General features: G+C 35.1%; 1 protein-coding gene across 1 annotated transcript; it reads right to left on the bottom strand.

Moving 5' to 3' along the window:
- Positions 1–255: 255 nt before the first annotated feature.
- LOC103497591 (galacturonosyltransferase 8) lies at positions 256–3,455 on the bottom strand. Its single transcript, XM_008459828.3, has 3 exons — positions 3,109–3,455; positions 1,472–2,719; positions 256–771 (listed from the first exon to the last, which is right to left on the bottom strand). Exons 1-3 carry the CDS (start codon positions 3,283–3,285, stop codon positions 496–498), a joined length of 1,701 nt encoding a protein of 566 aa, XP_008458050.1. The 5' UTR covers positions 3,286–3,455; the 3' UTR covers positions 256–495.
- Positions 3,456–7,870: the final 4,415 nt, after the last annotated feature.

The raw sequence follows: 7,870 nt of genomic DNA, 5'->3' as shown, positions 1-7,870 counted from the left end.
GACAAAGAAGGAAGAAAAGAAATACAACAAACATAAAATATTTATAAAAAAAAAAAGACCTAACTTCATCACTTTTTCATTACAGGCCATTATATTTATGAACATTTTCCAAAAACAAATTGACAATATACCGACACAGGGTTCAAGATTCATTTACTTCCTGAGGGGAAAAAGAATTAATTAATTGTGTTAATAATGATAATAACAATAATAATGAATGCAACCATATTTTCGAAGTAAGGTGGGCCCCCAGAATTAATGGATGAAGCTGACTATCCATTATATATAATGCCACCGACAGATCTCAACATCCTCGGGAAAAAATTATATAATTTTACTCGGAAACTCAAATATTTCTATTTAACAAAATAGAAGGGAATCAAAATGATAATTATATTTTTATAGGCACTAAGAGTGGTCAATGCTTTCCTTTGGACAAGCATAGACCCAAACATCTTTCCTTTCTATAAAACTATAAGAAGACGATGAAATAAATTAAAGACCAAGATTGCAGGCTTGAACAAACTCCAAACCATAATCCACATACTTTGTCCAATACGGCCGAAATTGAGTTATGGCAATGTCTAGCCAAGGTTTCATGTTCCCATTGAAGTGCACAACTGCAGCATTTTCAATCTCCCCCTTGCTGATGCTGGGATTGTAACCGAGTCCAAGGACATGCCATGTCTTGTCTAGTGGCTTTGTTGTGGAGTAGAATGTGATTAAACCAGGAGGCAGCGTCCCCAATTTCCACAAGGTTCGGTTTTCATTCTGCACCAAATGATAGCTAATAGGTTATAGATGGGGCAAATGGAAGAGAGTAAACAATTTTAAGGAGTATTAACTGTTGCTATTACAAACACGTCTTAAATATTACATCAGTATCTGGCAAGACCCTGGTTTGAACACAAAACCTCACCTAAAAGCTCAAGTTATATGGGTTTTGTATGGATGACTTATTTGCAACCCACCCTTCGGAAACAAATGAATTCTAACATTCTGCTTAAAGTCCAAGCACCCTAGAGCGCACAACAGCTTTCCATGTCTATTGTAACCCTAACACAATGACCATGTCGAGATCTTTATTTTTCTCTTCTCCACAATCTTCATAGCGAAAACACAACAAATTGTGAAAAAAATGAAGATCATTATAGACATGGTCGATATGTTAGGGCTACAATAGACATGGGCATCCCTAACATGATCCTATAAGGCATGGGTCAATAGTCATTTACCTAACAAAGAATAGATCATCCGTACAAAAAACACTCACTTTAACATAAAGGGTTAAGTTGTCTGATAAACCAGGAAATGGCCAATTAGAATACGAGTTGTTAAAGTAAAGATGATTTGGTTGGAACTTTATAGGCAGTCAGAAATATGAAATAGGACAGACCATAAAATTTCTAAAAGACTTGCAATAAAGGAATTGAACATTCAGAATACAAGTTGAGAGAGTAGTTTGTCTTACCATATTCTGCCAGTAGTGATATTCTTCTGTGCATTTTTCCCTTCTCCAAGCATCCAAATCGAAGAAGTTCATTCCATAAGCCCATGCACATGCCTTGGGGTCAAACTTCTCCTTGATTAGTGGATGTGAAAAGTTCATATACTGTGCATATCTGTGGAATGAGCCAAAACAAGTCTCCACTGCACCGTTTACTTTTCCATCCATATCGATCTTCCACAAGCCAGTCAAGTCCTTCTGGACAACTATGTCATCATCCAAAAACAGAATTCTGTGTAGTTTTGGGTACATCTCAGGTAAGTAAAACCGCAAATGGTTCAGAATTGATAGATATTTGGGATTTCTAAACTTCATATTTGTTGTGTCCTTCGTTGCATTTTCAACACTGTTCTCAAAGTAAAACCTTTGTAAATTTGCAGACTCTAACTGGCGAAGCACTGGAACATAGGAAGAATTCAAGAACTTATAATCCTCCACTGCCTTAACTTCAATATGAGCTCCATTATAGTCCTTCAATTTGAACATAACTTGCATTGCCCCAAGATTCATCTTGTCAGTAACAACATGAAACACATGCTTCCATGGTTCTTCAGCATTCTTACTAGCTGAATTAACGACCACGGATGCAGCAACTACATTGTCTGAGAATATTGCATAATGGTAAAGATTTGGATCCTCAATTTCTGGTGGTACTGCCTTTCCTACATCTGAATATTTGTCTGGATGTGCAATTCTCTCTTCCATCAACCTCATTGCAATGCAATGCAAACTTTTTGGAAGAGATTTCGCCGCAATTAAACTTGAGAAGGCACCTTGTTTCTTGGCTTTCGACAATAACTCATTCACTGAAAAAATGGTATCCTTCAATTTCTGAATCTTAAGTTGATTGTCAAATGATTCTTTGGCTTCAGCAATGACTTGTCTCGTGACTTTAATACGCTCTTTAACCTCTTTCTCAAACTGACGAAGCAGAGCCTCATCGATGGAAGCCGTTTCAGGCTCAAAAAGACTACGGTAACCAGGCTTATTATTGAGATCCGTATAGTTCTGAGAAAGATCCGCGAATACCCTAACAAGCTTTGAATACTCCAATTTAAGCCTTCGAGCGTAAGAAGCATAGGCGTGAAGCAAAGTCCGATGGTCATCGGCTTGCTTCCGGATCTGATCGAACCGCGGTTTTAACGGGTCTGATTTAACAGCTAACGGAAGCCTAGTTCTGGAATTAATTCGGTACGGAACAGAATCGTAACCCTAGAATTTCACAACACACATTTACTTCAGAGCGCAACATAGAACATCATCCAAACAAATTCCAAAGAAAAAACAAAATATCAAAATCTGAAAAGCAAACGTTTCATATAGTGAACTTTGCCAAAAGAAAATGCACGAAGAGATCCGATCTAAAGCGAGAGAGAGCATCTACGGAAACCGCATCCAAACATCCAAATACAAAACAATAAATAATTATCATACAAGGATAACAGTGACATTTTAATGATATTCCATAAATGAGAAGTCCAGTAACACAAAAAACAAAGTAAAATCACGATGATTGTCGGAAGGAAGAGAAACAGAGAAAGAGAATTAGAAAGGATAATGAGGAAGAAAATAAAAAGTAAGAAGAGAGAAACAGAACTTACAGGAAGGGAGGTGAGATCGGAAGAGTGAGTAGAGGGAGTGAAGAAGAATGAGAAAGAGAGGAAGAGAAGAAATGCGATGGAAATGGCGGAAAGGAGAGCTCTGAAGGAGAAGAATCTAAGTGAGGTTTGAAGAAAACCTCCATTAACGGTTCTAGTAGTATTCCGTAGATTCGCCATTGTTGTGTGCGTGAGAGAGAGAGAGGTTGAAGAATCGAGAAGAGAAGAAGGAGAGAGATGTGTAGGAGTTCGAGAGAGAGAGAGAGAGAGAGAGTATGGGATCCAACTAAGAGACAGTGTTTAATGTGAACAGACAATTGAAAAGCGCGTCATTGAAGGTATCACTATCAAAATTATATATATAGTCTTTTTAGCTATCGCATCCATTTGCTTTTCATCGACATGTTAAATTATTGTTATCTCTTTAAAACAACCATGTTTAGTCGTAATTGATTTATGTTTGTTTTTCGTATATTAAAAATATGTTAATTTCCAAATAAATATAAAAAATAGCAAAATATTTACGACCCATCTGACCCAACGAAAACATCTTTATTTTTCAAATATTTTAGATTTCGCATTTCTTCTCTTTCTCTCTAATATTTTTCTTTCTATCATCTTTTTCTCTTTTTTTGTAATTTTTTTAAATATTTCTGTTTGTCGTTCATTTGACATCTTCTTTCTTATGCAATTTTTCTTTTCCTTTCGATCATCTTTTTCTCTTCTTCTACGATTTTCCTTTATTTTTTTAAATAGTTAGTGGGTTATGTGTTGTTGGCCTATGAGTTTGCATACACATATATCCTTGCATGTGAATTCTTTATAAATTGGACTCTTTGAGCCTTATGAAAAAATGTTCGTACTTTTTAAAACAAAATTGGGCCGCCAAATTTCACATTTGTTTTCTAAAATCAAAATTAAAACCCAGTCCTTTTCCATATAATTTCCATCTTCTTTCTCTGTCTTGGTTTCCTTTATCTAACGGGTCCCACAACCCAGTTCTGAATTCGGAGAATAGTAGGTCAACCCTAGTGGTGGTTCGAGTATCAATTGAAGCTACAAACGTAAGTTTTTCTTAAAAACCCTATTTTTAAATTTATTTCGGTTTAGGGTTTCTTGTTGATTAATTGTAATTAGTGTAGAATTTCGGTCTTTCTTCCGTCATGCTCGTTTAATCTCTATCATTTGGTATCATAGCATATTTGTTTTTACTCAATTGCATACGGTGGGTATCAATTTATTAGATAAATTGTGTGGTGAACTAAAATGTTTTTTTTTTTTATGATTTTGACCCTAAGTTAAGTGTGTTATGTTTTAATTATTGTAATTGGCCTTTTGTTTTGTGGCCTTAATTATTAGCTAAGGGTATGTATTCTTTTATTAAGAGTCATTAGAGTCCAAATTAATTTGTAATTACTTCAATCGAGAGAGAGAAATTCAACTTTTATCGGAGAAAAATGGCTCACACACCCGAATCAGATGATCAGACTCGAATTGTCGACCCAAAACCAACCTAGAAACCGGTTCGTGACCCGGTTCCTCGCATATGCCCGACGCCCGCCACGTGTTCTCCTTACTTGCGCGACACGTGACCCTTAAACAGTTCGGATGCCTCGCACGCCTACCTGGATTCGATTCAATTTTTGGTTCCGACCCGCGCGCCTGATGAATACGCTCGGCTCTCGCTATGCTTCGACCCGGTTTTATTTGTAACCCACGCATGCCTCTTATTGGTTCTGGTGGTTTTGGCCGGTTCAGGCTCAATTAGTCGTTGGGTCTGGGTTGGTTCAATTTTTTGGTTGGTCCAAATTATTATTGTAATAATTTTAGGTTTTAGCTTAATTTAAAGGCCAAAATCATTCTATTTTAGGGTATTTTCAATTAAATTATGCATGTAATGTATGTTTTAATTACTTTTAATTTGTATGTGCATCAAGTATGCCATATATATTTAAAATTCCACCATAGGTTAACATGTTCATGCATTGAAAGTATGTTATAATGTATAGTATGCATGTTAATTAATTAATATGATTAATTAAATTGTTTAATTAATTAATTAAATTTGATTAAATATGATTTAATTAATTTAATTAATTAATTAATTATTAATTTAATTAAATATGGTTTAATTAAAAATAAATAAATTAAAATCCATATTAACTAACTTCTTTATGAATGTATGTTTTAAGTTTTTTTATAAGTGTAATAAAATCAAGTAGACTCTAAAAATCTATAACAGAGATAAGTTGCATGCTCACCTAGGTCAAACATATCATCCATTTTTTTCATAGAATTAGGTCGATATCTTGTAAAACTGGTTATCTTGTAAAACTGGTTACAAGAGGCTCACCTGATTTGATCTTGTCAACAAGTCAGATAAGATGACTAAGGTTGGAGGTTCTTAAGTTGACGATTTACGGAACACCTGCTAGCTAGAGATCGTAATCAGTTCTTGAGCCTAGTTAACCTAGTTTATGAGCATGTGTGAGATGTTCTAAGGTAATAAAAACTGGTTTATCACCTAGACTTCATAGGTTAAATCCAATATAACAGTTATGCTCAGATGTTTCACCTAGACTTAGGATTTGTTTAAGTTAGCTTAAAAATAATCCTAAAGTAATAGAAAGCCCTTAAAATCATTATAGAACACTTAAGCTAGAGAAAATTAATGTACTTTTAGCTGTAGCGTCTTTAAGAGTTCACACCGTGAGGTCTATGCAGGGATTTGGGCCGTGCATAGGAGCAGACTCCCTTCGGAGAGTGTTTACATGGATCAATAACAAAGGTGAATAGGGGAAGTAGTTCATAGTAAGTGGGTGAAGGATATGTGACAACACATCCCATGGTCTCTTCTATTAGGTCGCACCGTGAGATTCTTATAATGCGTCTGCAAGTCTGCCTTGGAACGACGTTTCCTTCGAAGGGTTGTATTATAAGATTCAGAACACTACGAACTCCAAAGATGGATAGGTTTTCTTATATTGGTTTTCAAATTGACTTTCCACTTTCAGGAGCATATTGATTCTGATCTCTGAGATTCGAAAATGCCAGGTTACACTTATAAGAATTACTAAGATGTTAGTACATTCTCGACCAAAGAAGCAATAACTAAATGCTATAAAGAATAAAAAGTTATTCTAGAGTTAGCATCTAGTCACGATTGTCTTGGTTCAAAAGAGGAATAAAAGACTACCCTTTGGTGGAGGTTATTCTAAACCTTTGAAATATCGTTGTAAAACATAATAATGAAGGCTACATTATTAATAATTGCTAAAATAGATTGGTGTATAGAGGATTATAGTTTTTCTTCTAAAGAGAATATGTTTGTTTTTTCAGCATGAATAGCTCAATATTTCAACTTTTAGCTTCCGAAAAACTTAATGGAGATAATTATACGACATGGAAATCAAATCTTACCATAATACTAGTAGTTAACAATTTAAGATTTGTCTTAACAGAGGAATGTCATAAAGCCCCGCCTCTAATGCTAACCGAACTAGTCGGAAAGCATATGATCGATGGGTAAAGGCTAATGAAAAAGTATGTGTCTACATTCTTGCCAGCATGTCTGATGTTCTGGCAAAGAAACATGAATTTTTAGCCACGACTAAAGAGATTATGAATTTATTAAAGGCAATGTTTGGACAACTAGAATGGTCCCTAAGATACGAGGCAATCAAATACATTTACACTAAGCGTATGAAGGAGGGGGTCTCTGTTAGGGAACATGTCTTGGACATGATGATGCACTTTAACATCGTCGAAGTAAAAGATGGTGCCATCGATGAGACCAATCAGGTTAACTTTATCTTAGAGTCTCTTCCGAAGAGCTTCATACTATTTCAGACAAATGCATCTCTGAAAAAAGATAGAGTTTGATTTGACAAACCTTCTAAACGAGCTCCAGCGATTCCAAAACCTTACCATGGGTAAGGGGGAAGCAAGTGGAAGCAAATGTTGTTACCATAAAAAGGAAGTTTTCAAAAGGACCGTCCTCTAAAACCAAAGCTACACCCTCAAAACCTAATGCTTAAATAAAAAAGAAGGGAAAGGGGAAGACTCCCAAATAGAATAAGAAAAAGAAAGCTGCAAAAAAAGGTAAGTGTTACCATTGTGGTCAGAACGGGTCTTTTAAGGAACTGCCTAAAGTACCTTGTAGAGAAAAAGGCGGAGAAGGAAACGCAAGGTAAATATGATTTACTAGTTGTTGAAACATGTTTAGTGGAATATGAAAATTCAACCTGGATACTAGATTCAAGAGCCACTAACCACATTTGCTTCTCATTTCAAGAAAATGGTTATTGGAAAAAGCTTTCAGAAGGCAAGATCACTCTCAAGGTTGGAACAGGAGAGATGGTCTCAGCTGAAGCAGTAGGAGATCTTAAATTGTATTTTGAAGATAGATATGTCATACTTAACAATGTCTTGTATGTACTTTAAATGAGAAGAAATTTAATATCTATCTCTTGTATTTTTGAACAAATGTATAAAATATCTTTTGAAATTAATGTAGCATTCATTTTCTATAAAGGTATTCAAATCTATTCTGTTATACTTGAAAACAACTTATATAAGTCAAAATCAACAAGAGAAAATTTTGTCTTAAATCTCAATAGGATTGGGAGATTGGTTAAGAGAGGGTTTCTAAGTTAATTAGAAGATAACTCTTTACCTCCTTATGAATCTTGTCTTAAAGAAAAAATGACTAAGATATCTTTTACTAAAAAAGGTCTAAGAGCCAAAGGACCTTTAGAACTCGTAC

This window comes from Cucumis melo, chromosome 1, assembly GCF_025177605.1.
Source record: "Cucumis melo cultivar AY chromosome 1, USDA_Cmelo_AY_1.0, whole genome shotgun sequence".
Taxonomy (NCBI): domain Eukaryota; kingdom Viridiplantae; phylum Streptophyta; class Magnoliopsida; order Cucurbitales; family Cucurbitaceae; genus Cucumis; species Cucumis melo.
The sequence above is the reverse complement of the archived record's forward strand: the minus strand, read 5'-3'. Positions and strand labels throughout refer to the sequence as shown.